This window comes from Bidens hawaiensis, unplaced genomic scaffold, assembly GCF_021521415.1.
Source record: "Bidens hawaiensis isolate Kalapana, Puna unplaced genomic scaffold, B.hawaiensis_p1.1 tig00033580_1, whole genome shotgun sequence".
NCBI lineage: Eukaryota > Viridiplantae > Streptophyta > Magnoliopsida > Asterales > Asteraceae > Bidens > Bidens hawaiensis.
In genome coordinates this window covers 121644-135854 of record NW_027495771.1, presented here as the reverse complement: position 1 = coordinate 135854, position 14211 = coordinate 121644, and the positions used below count along the sequence as shown (strand labels likewise).

The window sequence follows — 14211 nt, the reverse complement described above, 5'->3', positions numbered from 1 at the left end:
GACGACAGCTTACTGACACAGTATGGCGAGCAGCATGCTTCTGTACTGTGTCACTATTAGCCGCCGCCTACTCACCAACTACTGCCATACCACGTGCGTAGCCGGCAGTTGGTGGAAAAGGAATAGTACACAGCAGGCCTGGTCACTATCAGCCGCTGCCTACCCACCAACTACTAGCAGGGCACGTGCGTAGGCCACTGTTGGTGGAACAGGAACACTGTTGCAGCCGGCCACACCTCCTTGGAAACCTACCTTCGGCTATAAATACCCCAAATGGTATGACCATCTCATCTTATCTTATATTATCATATTATACCTGATATCTGCTCTAGGAATCTCTTAATATACACTTATATTTAAAGAGCAATCTAGTCTGATTCTCACGCCGGAGGGTGGTCACAAGGAGGAACCCCCCCTTCTCAGTGACAAGCTCACGGTGTCTGTTTTGCAGGTTATCAGAAGAACCATCTTCTCAGGGTCTAACCCCTCGTGGGAAACATCTATCTAACCCCCAGGTTACCAGTAATCTGCCCGGGGTTCGGTTAGTGTTTCTTCATTGGCGCCATCCGTGCATAAAGCTAGAACTTTATTCTTCTCCAGTTTTTTCAAACTTTCTACAAAGATGGTTAAAGAAATTCCAGTAACCACAACCCCAGTTACTGGGGGGAATACCGGCAACACAGTATTTACAAACACTACCCCGGCTACCCAAGCCGGGGCAAGTGAAGTAAATTTTACGAACACTACCCCAGTTACCCAAGCTGGGGTAAGTGCAGTAAACAATCGCTCGCTGGGATTCACTGATACCCAGTTTGAGAAACAAAGACTCCCCCGCCAAACTCTCGATGAAGTTAAGGCATGGGCGGAGGCACGACAAAAGGAATTCCAAGCTGAGTTGGACGAACGCTTGCGTTCCGTCCAACAGGCTGACGAATTCGAAGATTACTTCGATGACTCGGAGGAATCCGACTCCGACGCGAACCCTCGCCATAGGGCAAAAGGGAAGCGTAAGGAAACGGATCCCCAACCGAGAAGGCATTTTGGACAAGCCTTCAAACCAAAAAGCACAGGTGGAAGTCCACGAGACTTCTCTAAAACGTTCAGACCAAACGTTGCAAATGCGGGGACGTCCAAATTTGCAAGGGACATTGCAGAAGCAATCGCCCCAAAAAGTGCCAAACAAATGTCCAGCATAGGCACATATGATGGTATTTCCGACCCAGATGATCATTTGAACAGATTCATAGCGGGGGCAACCGTCAGTAGTTGGACGGAACCTACATGGTGTTACATGTTCCAAATGACACTGGTCGGGGCTGCTAGAGCGTGGTTCGATCGTCTACCGGTCAACCACATCTACGACTGGGCTGACTTCCAACAGAAGTTTAGCCAACACTTCAGCCAGCAAAGAAAGTATACCGAGGAGCAATGGACAATCCTCAAGTGCATTCGAGAAAAAGATGAATCTTTGCTGGACTTCATCACTCGCTTCAACTCGAAGAAGCTAAGTCTGGGTAACATTAGCGAAGATCTTGTCCGCGCTGCCTTTATTCAGGGCGCGAACGACCCAGAGCTCATCCGCACCTTAACAGGTAAAGATGGCATGCCATCCACATGGGATGCCATCATGACAGCAGCTAAACGCTTTGCGGAAACGGAGAAGCAACTGGGTAGAGATCTCCCACAGAGCACAAACCTCTACACCCAGAAAACAAGGGAAGAAAACGTCCTTACCGCCCGATTAAACAAAAAGCGGAAGCTAGGCATTTGGCAGTCAAGGGTAAACTTTGACACCCCATCCGGCTTGCAGCATCGGTTAGGCGGAAGGGATAACATACAGTCCAAGAACTCCAGATGGACGCCGCTCACCAAAAGCGTCACCGAGATATTCGCCACCGAGGAGCTCCCATGGCCAAAGCCTCAAATAATCCGACATCGCCACAATGCTGATCGGAGCAAGTACTGTGACTTTCACAGGACAAAAGGCCACAACACCGAAGAATGCATAGACGTGAAGGACATGGTCGAAGCATTCGTCAGAAATGGGACGCTCGCGCACCTCGTGGCGCAATGAACGCTGAGCAGGCTGATGCGTGTAGAACCCCAGCTGGGGAAAACACGAATAAAATTCCAGCTTCAATATGGAGACTACATGCTGCGTAAAGAACGAGATCCCGAACCAGGTGCGTATCGGCTCGATGGCACTCCCATCCCAACAACATGGAAGGGAGCTCATGTACACAGTTTGCATGTAAATCAATTCCAAATTTGTAAAGAAAAGGCCAAGAGCCACTTCTAATGGAAACGATTCTCCTTAAAACATTGACGCTGATGATTTTACATTTTTATGAACTATCAACACGGATATGCCGGTTTTCACCGCATAAATACGTGGAAAGTCGTTGCGTGGGGAAGGCGGCAAAACCCGCATAAACCCAAAAAACGACAAACCTTCACGCAGGTCAGTCGTAGGGGAAAAGTTCAGTCCCATTAAATGAAAGTGCCGGTCTATCCGCATGAATCATGAAAAAGGGAACTAAACACTAACATATCGACAACCGCGCGTCGAACGGTTAATTTATTCAACGAGTATGCTGGTTTTCACCGCATAAATACGAGGAAAGTCGTTGCGTGGGGAAGGCGGCAAAACCCGCATAAACCCAAAAAACAACAAACCTTCACGCAGGTCAGTCGAAGGGGAAAAGTTCAGTCCACCCATTAAATGAAAGTGCCGGTCTATCCGCATGAATCATGAAAAAGGGAACTGAACACTAACCTATTGACAGACGTGCGTCGAACGGTTCAAGACAATTTCTAACAAAAGATGAGGAAAACCTACACGCAGGTCAGATGGTAAAGTTTAGCCATCCTACTACGTGCAAGTGACGGTCCTACCCGCACAATCACGGAAGAGGAAGCAAAACTTCATACCTATCTACCACGTTCAAAGGTTAACTTATCCTCAAAAGATAAGGAAAACCTCCACGCAGGTCAGATGGTAAAGTTTAGCCATCCTACTACGTGCAAGTGACGGTCCTACCCGCACAATCACGGAAGAGGAAGCAAAACTTCATACCTATCTACCACGTTCAAAGGTTAACTTATCCTCAAAAGATAAGGAAACCTACACGCAGGTCAGATGGTAAAGTTTAGCCATCCTACTACGTGCAAGTGACGGTCCTACCCGCACAATCACGGAAGAGGAAGCAAAACTTCACACATATCTACCACGTTCAAAGGTTAACTTATCCTCAAAAGATAAGGAAAACCTACACGCAGGTCATATGGTAAAGTTTTGCCATCCTATTACGTGCAAGTGACGGTCCTACCCGCACAATCACGGAAGAGGAAGCAAAACTTCACACCTATCTACCACGTTCAAAGGTTAACTTATTCTAAACACTTGGAAAATTGCTAATTTAAACTAAAGTATGCAAGTCATACAACGTTTACAAAGCAAGGAACCCAACGAAAGTAGCAGTCTTACCCGCACAAATATTTATATTTCATAAGTATCCATTACAAGAATGGCCGGGTAACTACCCGCCTACAAGAAAATAAACCTATACAAGCTAAATCTATCCTAGCAGCGGGAAGGGATCTTCAGGATCAGGCTTCAGGGCCACTTCCACTTGGACCAGCCCCATCAGTAGAGCGTGGCAGTTCAAGGAAAGCTTTGAGGATAGCTAGCCCATCATCAGCAGTAGCAACTTCGTTTACCTTCTCCACCACCGGATGCGGGAAGGCGGCGTATTGATTTACTGCTTGGTCATATATGGCTTCAGTATCAACATTGTACAAAGGGAAGTTGGATGGCGGGACGCCTTTCTCAACGAACCCTAGACCAAGTAGGAAGCCGACCTTTTCCCCATCCTCGTGAGAAGCGTTGAGGGCTGCGCTCATAGCATCGTCGTAAGATGTCTCTGAGAAGACCCGATGCACAACCTACAAAGAAAATATACAAGGGTCAAACCTTTTCTATTTACAAAGAAAAGCGTAAAGACATGAAAACATACCTGAGACAACGCTTCTTGAAAAAGCCATTCCTTGGCAGCCAGAGCTTCTTGGAGGGCAGCTTGAGCTACGTTACGGGCGCGTTCGGCTTCACTCTTGTTGAGGTTGGCAAGCAACACCTCTTTAGCCGCAGCCTCTTCGACGCCCTTTAGCTTACGCTCGGTATGGTCAAGCACCCCCCTCTGGTCCAGGATTTCTTGAAGCTTCTTAGCATCCTCCATTGCCAAGGCATCATGAGCCTGCTGGAGAGCCTCTAATTTTGCTTTAAGCTCTTCATTCTCCACGCGTAGAGGCTCAGCAACAGCTTCAGCCTTGGTGGCCCTCTCGGTTGCGTTCCTCACAGTTTCCTTAGCCAGCCGAAGCTGTTCATTAACAGCTTGGGCAGCCTTGGAACGGGCCTCGAGTCGAGCCTGAACTTCAACCTCAAGGGCCTTGAAGGCCTTCTCCTTCTCCGCAGCCGCTGCGGAGAGTTTTTGGTTCTCCTCCCGGATAGCCCGCACCTGAGCTACTTCTTTAGCGCGAGCTGCTTTTAACTTGTCGTTTTCACGACAAAGCAGCTCGACGCGCGGCTGCATCCGGGCGAGGAGAACCCGAAGCTCATTGCTTAGCCTACCCTCCTGGTAGCTAGCCATGGCTTCCCCCAACGCACCACTGGGAGCAGCGTGACGAGCCCATTCCACGCACTCCACAGGGGTACGAAGGGTTGTTCCTCGGCGTATGTTCCATCGCGGAACATACACTTCATTGGAATCCGACACTGCAAAAAACAAAAAGCAGTTAGGAAAAGATGATAAAAAATATATAAGTGAAAAAGGGCCAAAGGAACCCTACGCACCTGTAGGGTCTATAACAGGCCGATAGCCGCCGAACCCATCACCTGAACCCAAAGGAAACCCATCCAAAAGGTCAGGCAGATGGGAAGGTGGCAAAGATTGGAGAGAACCCCCATGTGTACCTGATGGACCGGCCATCGTTGCCGGTGGCGGGGGCATGGTAGCAGCCGCCGCAGTCGCTGCCGCAGAATCCGCAGCAATAGTAACCGCCGGCTCGGTGAAGGATGTTGTAAAAATCGCACTCACGGCCGGCGGTGACGTCATCTCGGCTGGAACAGTCGGCTCAAAGGAGTGAGCAACTGGACCAGCGGAAGCAGGCGCAGGCGCCTGGGTCGTCGCCTCAGGTAGGCTGACCAAGCCTACCGTCATTGGCGGAGAAGTACTACTCTGCACTCCACCCTGGAATGCGTCAACATCCACGCCTGCGTAAAGAAGACAAGTGTTAAAACGATATTAAACTATGAAGATAAAAGCAAAAGGAAAGTTGTACTTACGGGTTTTCTTGAGCCTAAAGGTACGGAGAGGCGGGGACGGACCCGATGGAGCCGGCCTCTTTGCGCCGGTCACCGTCGTCTTCTTGGGCTCTCCGGAGGTGACTGCCGCAACTTCCGGAGCAGTGGTCTTTTCAACACCGGGATGCCCCGCCACCTCCTCGCTCTCAGTCTCCGAGTCAGACAGAGGCACCGGATCGGCAGTGGAGGCCACCTTCTCCTTTCCCTTCCCGCCGGCAGCCTTCTTCTTCCGCACCAACGGAGGACCATCTGCGGATTCCTCATCAGAACATACGATTAGAGGAATTCCAGCAGAGGTTTCAGCATTGAGGGGTACAGGGTCGAAGAGCGCCTTACCTGGCCGACGGGCGCTAACGATCTCATGGCCTTGCGGATAGACCTCCACGAACCGATCCGCCGTTTGTTCCATGATGGGCAACTCGTTCTCATCCAGAGCGCGAGTACCCATCCGAGCGGGACCGTCAGTCTCCCGCGGGTTTAGGAGCGACTGCAAGTCGTTCCCCTCTGAAATAAACAGGAAAAAAGTTAGAAGAAATTCTAAATCAACAAAAAGAAAGAAAGCATACCGTAAGGAACAGAGTTCGAACCGTATTCGAGGACGATGGGGATCTTTTGCGCATCGGCAGCCTTCCACACCCGGCTCATCCCCAACATCACCATCCCGGACTCCGCAAACCGGTAAACCGGAGATTGGACCCGAGATATCTTAGAGAACCATTCCGCCTCCTGGTAGCTGGAGGCGTGAAGGCTTGGGAGCGCTTGCCTGTTCTTGAATTTCATGGCGATAGGGATGGCGCGAGCGGATATGAAAAAGAACTCTCGCTTCCACGAGCGAAGGAAATGCCTCCCAATGGTGAAGGACTCCGTCTGTCCCCGCAGGAAATGCCTCCCAATGGTGAAGTACTCCGCCTGTCCCCGCAGCCTCGGATACAAGCCATCAGGGAAGGCCACCCGCGCAGCAAGGCTACACGCACAAGGCACTTAGCTCTCAATCACTCAGTGTCACCTGAAGGAATGAGTAAAGCCGGGAACAATCCCGCACAAGGGCGGGAGGGGGAATACTCCCGCCCAAATAAGCCAGTCTGTACGATACAGGAAGATCTTCTGTACTGTACCTGACGAGGTATGGGAAAAAGATCTGACTAAAAAGACGACAGCTTACTGACACAGTATGGCGAGCAGCATGCTTCTGTACTGTGTCACTATTAGCCGCCGCCTACTCACCAACTACTGCCATACCACGTGCGTAGCCGGCAGTTGGTGGAAAAGGAATAGTACACAGCAGGCCTGGTCACTATCAGCCGCTGCCTACCCACCAACTACTAGCAGGGCACGTGCGTAGGCCACTGTTGGTGGAACAGGAACACTGTTGCAGCCGGCCACACCTCCTTGGAAACCTACATTCGGCTATAAATACCCCAAATGGTATGACCATCTCATCTTATCTTATATTATCATATTATACCTGATATCTGCTCTAGCAATCTCTTAGTATACACTTATATTTAAAGAGCAATCTAGTCTGATTCTCACGCCGGAGGGTGGTCACAAGGAGGAACCCCCCCTTCTCAGTGACAAGCTCACGGTGTCTGTTTTGCAGGTTATCAGAAGAACCATCTTCTCAAGGTCTAACCCCTCGTGGGAAACATCTATCTAACCCCCAGGTTACCAGTAATCTGCCCGGGGTTCGGTTAGTGTTTCTTCAAGTGGTATTTGGAAAAAAATTTGTGGAGTAAATAGAGATAAAGACAATGAAAGAAGCAATATTTTGGCGAGATTAAAATCTCAAATCGGAAAAGGAGACAAAACACTTATTTGGATTGATCGTTGGGCATGAGAACTTTCTTTAATAAAATTGTTTTCCTTCACCTTTTGCTTTAGAAAAACAAATGGATGTGCTAGTTATTGATTGTTATGATTGAAATGATAACGCTTTTACTTGGAAATGGAGATGGAGAAGAAGACCCAATTATGCTCAACTACCATTGGAATATAATTTTTGTGTTAATTTTATCTCGTCTGTTGTTGTGTCTTTAAATCCGGATTGTTGGTTATGGAAAGGGTCGGATGGCAAGTATTAGGACTTTCTGGTGAGTTCTCTTCGCTGGGAACTTGACAATGTGGATTATCAGGTTCAAAACATTACTTTTTTGGCTCAACTGGATTCCCATTAAGATCAACTGTTTTATATGGAGATTGTTATTAGAACGTATTGTGACCAGAGATGAGTTATCTTTGAGAGGCATAGTTTTGGGTGTTTTGAATCGTGTATTTTGCGGTAACAGTATTGACACGTCCAATCATTTATTTGTGAATTGCAAGGTTATTAAGGTGATTTGGTCAATAATAAATGATTGGGTAAAATTACCTATACGGGTTCATTTCAATTCGGTGAAAGATATTCTTGAATATCCAAGTAAGAACATAAAGAACAAGGAGTTGTGTCTTGTGGTGCAATCTATATCGGCGATAACTTGTTGGATGATATGGCTATCTAGAAACGATTGTATATTTAATAATATTCCATTTGTATTATCAAAGTTGGTGAACGACATCAAATCGGTATCCTTCGTGTGTGTGAAGCAAAAGAACGTGCTTAGAGTGAGAAAAATGGGGCAGTTCAACTTCGTGAATTTTCCAATTTAATAAGATGTATATTTTGATTTTGTTTCTTGTTTTTGGGCTACTTTTATCTTGTAAGTGACCCTTTTGTTGGTTTAAATAAAATTTGCCAATCCCAAAAAAAAAACTAGTGGTCTTCACACTTGTTATTAGTTTCCTAAAAAATATACCGTCATTTTCTTAAGATAATATTTGTAATCATGGATTTTTTATAACAATTACGTTAACAGGGATTTGTTATTGTTTACAAGATCTTTTTGTTCAAGTAGATCTGAGTACTAGTTTTGTTGAGACCGGACACGACCAGCCGGTCGAACGGGGAATCGGTCCACTAACCGGTCCGGTTCAGTGTAGTTCGCTCGGCTTCCAGGAACCGGTCGGTCTGAGCCGGTTCAGCCGGTCAGACCGGAAAACCGGACCGGTTGAATCGTTCAGCCGGTTGGACCGGAAAACAGACCGGTTGAACCGGTTATTTATTATTTTTTTTTGTAAAATTATTTTTTCAACTTGACCCGTCATTTTTTACCAAAGTTGTTCTGCCGGTTCGACCGGTTGAACCGGTGAACCGATAGGCCGCTCAGTGTCCGGTCCGGTTATGAAAACATTGCTGAGTACCCATCTTAACAAAACCTAGTTTCCCTGTCATGGTTAGATCCCTTTATAGTCTTGGTTCATTTTATCCAATTGACAAGCTACTATATATTATCCTTTTATATTGAGTAAACTGTAGTTTTCGTCCATGTGGTTTGTCCAAATATGTGTTTTTAATCTAATAGTTTTAAATCTGCGATTTTCGTCTCTGTGGTTTCAATTCATTTGCAATTAAACCCGACCCCACTAACCCCGTTAAGGCTGGTCGTTAAACCCATTAGTGTGCTCCTCACGTGAGGGGAAATTGTCCTTTTCCCCCCAAAATACACCTCAACCCCTCACGCGAGGGGATTGCGAATTAGGGTTGGGGTTTATTTGAGGAGAAAAATGACACAACTGCCCTGCACGTGAGGGGCATCCCGATGGGTTTAAAGATCAGTGGGCATTCCGATGGGTTTAAAGATCGGACTTAACGGGGTTTGTGGAGTCGGGTTTAAAGATCAGTGTGCTCCTCACGTGAGGGGAAATTGTCCTTTTCCCCCCAAAATACACCTCAACCCCTCACGCGAGAGGATTGCGAATTAGGGTTGGGGTTTATTTGAGGAGAAAAATGACACAACTGCCCTGCACGTGAGGGGCATCCCGATGGGTTTAAAGATTAGTGGGCATTCCGATGGGTTTAATGATCGGACTTAACGGGGTTTGTGGGGTCGGGTTTAATTGCAAGTGAAATGAAACCACATGGATGAAAATCGCATATTTAAAAATATTGGACTATAACCGCAGATTTGAACAAATCACTAGAACAAAAACCGCAATATACTGGTTTATATTTTTTTCAAAAAGCAACTTCTATATATACAAACCAGCAAGAAGCGGTGACAAAAAAAAAGCAGAGAACAAACTTATAAATAATCACTAATATCAAAATTTAGCCACTTATCCCAAATGTATTAAGAAATGCTATAGTTTTAGGCTTCAAAAATTTTAACGACTGTGTTGTACTGCTGTACAGCAGGCATGAAGAAAGCTAGCCGCGGACATGAATCAATCAATTGGACCATCAGGCATGAATCGAGAATACCAAACGTCTTGTTAATTGCTTGAATATATTTTTATTGGCAATGAATATAAAAGTAAACATAAGCAAAGAGCTGCCTAAAAATGTGCATATGCATACACAATCAATCCCCTATAAAACATCCAACCAAAAAGTATAAAAGTAGGTTTTCACACCACTTATCCCTAAAAATGGATTTTCCACTTCGATCTATGCTTTACCCAACTGATCAAGAATAACTAGTTTGATGTCTTCAAAGATCTTGCCTCCCGACTTCTTGAACCTGTTGACCGCCAGTCGTTTCTACAAACACCATCTTGTATGTATATACAATAGAAAGTGATCACGCCTTACTTTTAACTTTCAAAGAAAACGCCACCAGGATACAATCCACATATCACAATATGCCCGATAGAACACCTTGTAAAACCTGCGATGCCACACCATTGGTCCACCAAATCCCAGTCTTCCTGGGCAAATAGGCATACCTAACACATGATCAGTCGATTACTGAGTTAAAGAACAAAGTATGCAGAGCCAACAGATTGTAGAAGCCTATATGCAACAAGTTCTTATATAGAGGACTTCGGCCTTGCAATAATCTCCATATAAGCAAGAAACCTTTATCAGTATCCCCTTAAACCAATCGAATTAACCCCTTAACCTGTGAAGCCCTCAAGACTTCGACATGTAACATTCTTCTCAATGATTTTACCGAAAATACTCCATAAGTGTCATTACTCCACGTACTTCCAGCAGTCTTCGTCATCTGAGTAGTTAAAACACCTTACCAAACTTTTAAGATCTTCTAGAGCCCATTTTGTCACAACCGCAAGGTTTTTAACCCACCAAAACCATTTTTTTCTTACCGATTTGAGTAAAATTAATCTACCCCCATAAAGAAATGTGATTTTCTTTCCACGTGTTTAGCTTATTTTTGAACTGGTTTATAAAAAGAATCCAATGCTTTACTAAATTCATAGTTGCTCTCGAAGGCTAGCCATGGAACATGCATCAAAACATCTAACAATTAAGAGTACTTGCCAAGCTAGCAATAACCAAAAAGCTTGATTTTTCTCACATTAGTTTTTAAAACCAAGGTCAAGTGAAAACTTGTAAGAATTCTAGGCAAGTTTAGCAACCTCACCTTGGACCACTCTCCAAGGAACAAACCATCATTCGTGTACATCACATGTGAAATTTTTGGGCGATCATTTGGTAGCGAAATTCCTTAAAAAAAACCATTCCCCAATGCCTCATGCACGGAGCATTTAGTCGTTCCGTGGAATAATATAGGATGACAAAGGTTCTTCTTGCTTACCCATCATCCTTGTTTTTCTAGAATTACAATCAAACATCGAATCTCAATGGAAAGAACAACACTGATCTGTCATAGTTGACAAAAAGTTAAGAACCAAAATATCTTTGCAGGTTCAACTAAATGGTAACGAATCTCACAGCCCTTTTGCCATTATTGCAACTTATGTTACGTTGTCAAAAAGAAAAGAACTAAACTATAAATGTGTTTTGTATTCATGACACTTGGTTTTATGCTAAGTACGTATCCTTTCTTAACAACGAGATTAACTAATAAATCTTTTACAAAAATACATCAAACATAAGATTATTATAAATACGGCAACAAAGATCAAATCCAGTTATATAAAACTTCAATCCATTCAGTACCACATCAATAAAATTCAAACACCATCACAAAATGAAAGAAAAAGAAAAGTCTTTGTAATTAACTAGAGGAAATGCATATAAACTTGAAGCTAATAATCACTTTCGTTGTTAAGATATTAAACTAAGCGCCGATTCGAAGAGCCAACTGGTTGTCTTTAACCATGATTGTGACCCTCTTGGCATGGATGGCACACAAGTTGGTATCCTCAAACAGACCCACCAGGTACGCTTCGGCCGCCTCCTGAAGCGCCAACACAGCATGGCTCTGGAACCTCAAGTCAGCCTACAACCATACGTAAATGCACCATCGATCAATTGAGTTCATAAGCAATAATATTGTAAGATGCATATGATTTATATACGGACGTCAGCTAGTAATAAAAATATTCACCTTGTAATCCTGAGCAATTTCACGCACAAGCCTCTGGAAAGGCGATTTACGGATTAGGAGCTCGGTAGATTTCTGAAACTTGCGAATTTCACTGTATTCATGAACATGATCAACGAGTAAACATCAGGCTTTTTACTTGTATTTTTACAATCAGTCTGTTACACGGACATAAGGTATTAAGGTTAATAATAAACGAATAGATCGACTCACCGAAGCGCAAAAGTTCCAGGTCGATAACGATGAGGCTTCTTCACTCCTCCAGTTGTCGGTACACTTTTCATACAAGCCTGCAGCCGATCAAAGGTTAAAAACGATTACACCAAAACCTGAATAAATTAATGGTGACTTCATGCTGAAAACAATTAATATTATTAGTACCTTGCGAGCCAGTTGCTTTCTGGGAGCTTTTCCACCTGTAGACTTGCGAGCGGTTTGCTTCGTACGAGCCATTGTGTAAGCGCTATGACACAACAGAACCAGGAGAAATCTAGATGATGAAGAACCTTGACTTTAACCGACGAAGAATACACTTGATAATACTTGAATTCATGAAATTCAGAGAATTTTGAAAGTTGTGTAGCAGGTTATGATCGACCATGTACCTTAGTTTATATGGGAAAATGGATTATAGCTTAGTGTTTATCAACATATCACTAAACTTTTTTTAAAACTCAAAAATGAAGTACGGTAAACACTAATCTCGATCATAATATTAAATTAGACCATAAGATTCATAGATTAATGATAGAATATGCTTAGTGACATTCTAGAACTTTTGTATTTGAACAATAAGATTTGGATAGTGATATGAGGATCAAAAAGCCAAAAATGAGTTAAATGAGCTGAAACACGAACCGAAACAGATCTGGTCTGCTGCAGCCCTCTGGTCACATCGTGTGGCCACCAGAACCACCTTGGTCGCGTGACGTGCGAGGTGGGTTTGGAAACTTTTCTGATTTGGCTATTTTGGTGCCTAAATTTTCCGAAAATGCGTTTTAGGCCAAAACACGTGTTTTTAGGATGTTTTAACATATTTTAACAATATAAGATAAATTAAATAACATAAATTACTAATAAACACATGAGTTCATAAATAATACAAATCCGAATATGACCCCAAGTCGGGTGAACAAATTCAAATAATTAACCAAAAATTAAATTGACGGTTGTCATAGTATTTCCTTTTCCCATTTCCTTAACATGGGATGAGTCTCCTTATAAAATTTTCCATTTACTTATCTTGAGAATTAGTTTTGATCCTTCAACTCTACTAAGTTGTCAAATTTGAATCATAATTTTGGGGATGTTATAGAATAGGCCTGGTTTGGATGGGTTGCATGAATGGAATTTGATTGAAATGGGCTTGATGAACTTGGGCTTGCTATTCTTGGGTTTGATAGGTTTGGATTTGATAGGTTTGACTTGGGTTAAGTTGTTTGGATAGACTTGAGCTTGATTCACATATACAAGTATGGGGCATGCATTGCGAAGATGATTTGGATCACCACAACCGTAGCAAGCTCGATATGTCGAGCATGGTCGAGTAAATGGTTGAGTACTATACGACATGGAATAGGGTTGAGCATAAGGCGCAACAATGGTTTCAGCCATAGGTGGGTTGAGTTGTGTTCGCGAAAAATCACGACATGTGTTCGTGACATGGCCATAACGACCACAATTAGAACATTGACGACATGGTGAGGTAGTTGGATAATGATACTTGCATGTGGTACGTAAAGGATGCAGTCTGGTGTAAGACTTCTTATTGGTTTGAGTTTGAGGATCATGGGCTTGTGTAGGAGTTGAGTTGGTTAGGGCATAGTTCCTATGTTTGGAGGCTTGACAGTTTTTGGTATGGGTAGGGCCGGATGATGAGGTTCGGTCTTAGTCATCTCAATGTTTTTCTTGGTGGTTTTCTTTGAGTTTTTCCTTGTCAAGGTTCCGGCCTTAACGTGTTTGTCGGTAAGTGTAGCAACAAGGGTAATTGCAACATGAAGGTTTTGTGGATTGCTACTCAAGACGGAGTCTTGAATTGCATGGGCAAACCTGCAATGTATTTGTCTATGGCACGGGAGAGAGGAGTAACTAAGTGGGGGAACCAATAGACTAAGATCGTGGAATCGGTTATTATAAGTGTCACTATCGCCACTATTTTGCTTGAGTACCCATAACTTAGCTTCCAACCTTTGTATTCGTGTTTTGGCAGAACTCCGTGAGCATGATTTCCTTGAGATCGTCCCACGCCATAGCCATGTCAACTTCGACTCCTCGGGAGTATTTCTCGTTGTTCCACAAACTAAGGGCTCTCAATTCAAACACACTTGAAGCATATGTGGTTTTCTTATCCTCGGGACATTGGAAATGGAGGAAAACGCTCTCCATGCATTCAAACCATTGGAGGAAGATAGTAGCATCCTTATCTTTAACAAAACTTGGTAGGGTTAGTAGAGGTGACTTGCTTGTAGGAAAAAGCAACGAGGTTTGCGGTTGCGGTGGCGGCAT

General features: G+C 44.1%; 1 protein-coding gene across 1 annotated transcript; it reads right to left on the bottom strand.

The window, feature by feature from the left end:
* Positions 1 to 11428: 11428 nt before the first annotated feature.
* Positions 11429 to 12159, bottom strand: LOC143585128 (histone H3.3a-like). The gene is made up of 4 exons (XM_077066987.1): positions 12088 to 12159; positions 11920 to 11996; positions 11710 to 11800; positions 11429 to 11601 (listed from the first exon to the last, which is right to left on the bottom strand). The coding sequence occupies exons 1-4, from the start codon at positions 12157 to 12159 to the stop codon at positions 11440 to 11442; spliced, it is 402 nt and encodes a 133-aa protein (XP_076923102.1). The 3' UTR covers positions 11429 to 11439.
* Between the last annotated feature and the right edge of the window lie 2052 nt (positions 12160 to 14211).